Raw genomic sequence first — 1275 nt, forward strand, 5'->3', positions numbered from 1 at the left:
ATCCGATCTTTTTTTTAATTAATTGAGATTTAATATTTTATAAAATTATTTTTTTATTTTTAATTATAATATTAAATCTTGAACTGTAGTTTAGATAAAATTAATTATATATTAAATTTATTTATTTATTTTTCATACATTTAATATTTTAATAATAATTAAAAAATTAATTTGATCAAACACTAAATCTCAATCATTCAAAAATAAATCTACGATTGAGATGAGAAAGAGAGAAAGTGGAGAGGGAAAAAAAAAAATAAAGAGAACCCCTCATTTACTCTCTGTTCATTTTTGTTCAGACTTTTAGGACCAGCCGACCAGGACCCCTAAAGTCCCGACCAATGTCGCCGTCATCTGCACATTAAATATGTACGTATTTATTCATCATAGACGTAGTCAACGTTGACATTTTCTCTTTTCGTTTTTCCCCCTTTACCCAAACTTTTCATTCATTTAATTACTGATAAGAACATAGAGCCAAAAAGTCGAGAAAGGTACTATATTTTCAATTTTTAAAGTTTTAAAACAGATGAAGTTCACGTTACATTTGGATTTAGATGCAACATATAACAGGAATAAAGGTAGAAGAAGTAAGAAGACAATATATGAAATTTTAAAAAGTCAAATATATTGATATAATAGTAGTAATAATAATAAGTGGGCAACAAGGCACCTGCAAGTATGTGGATTCAAAACTCCGCATAGCTAATTAATTAGGGTGGAGGGAGATATGAGAGCGGCAGAGGGGGCAAGAGTTGCAGCGAGAGATCCAGGCGGTGATGCAGCTTGCGTGGTACACGTGTCCGCAGGATATTCGTTTGTTTCCGCCGCGAGAGTCAAACGCTTCCATGCAAACCGAGCAAACAGCATCGGCGTCCGTGTCTTGAACCTCCGGCAACGTGGACACGAAGCTCTTAGACTCGGCGAACCGGCGGCATGAATCCCCGGCGGAGGCGAGAGCCTCATCGAGGTCGAAAGCCCCCAAATCGATGGAGTAGTTGGGAGGTGGGCGCAGGTATCCCATGGCGCCCAGGTCGTCGGCTTCTGAAACGAACAAGTTATCCATGGCCCAATTCTAGTCGTTCGTTTTTCCCTCGTCACCAATAGAAGGAATTGGTTTCATGCTCATCAATGATGATGAGCAACCGAAATTTGAACCTGAACCTCCAGATTAGGTCTGGATTTAATTTTTTTTTTTACTTTTGTGTTTTCTTAAAAATTATTTTAATAGATATAAAATTTAAAATAAAATAATTTTCTAGCTATCACTTTAAA

At 36.0% G+C, this 1275-nt stretch overlaps 1 protein-coding gene across 1 annotated transcript; it reads right to left on the reverse strand.

The window, feature by feature from the left end:
• Positions 1-295: 295 nt before the first annotated feature.
• On the reverse strand, positions 296-1066 carry LOC129301671 (uncharacterized). The gene is made up of 2 exons (XM_054940265.1): positions 760-1066; positions 296-354 (listed from the first exon to the last, which is right to left on the reverse strand). Exons 1-2 carry the CDS (start codon positions 1064-1066, stop codon positions 296-298), a joined length of 366 nt encoding a protein of 121 aa, XP_054796240.1.
• Positions 1067-1275: the final 209 nt, after the last annotated feature.

This window comes from Prosopis cineraria, unplaced genomic scaffold (assembly GCF_029017545.1).
Source record: "Prosopis cineraria cultivar Desert tree isolate PC_DT_omini unplaced genomic scaffold, ASM2901754v1 PC1, whole genome shotgun sequence".
NCBI classification, from domain to species: Eukaryota; Viridiplantae; Streptophyta; class Magnoliopsida; order Fabales; family Fabaceae; genus Prosopis; species Prosopis cineraria.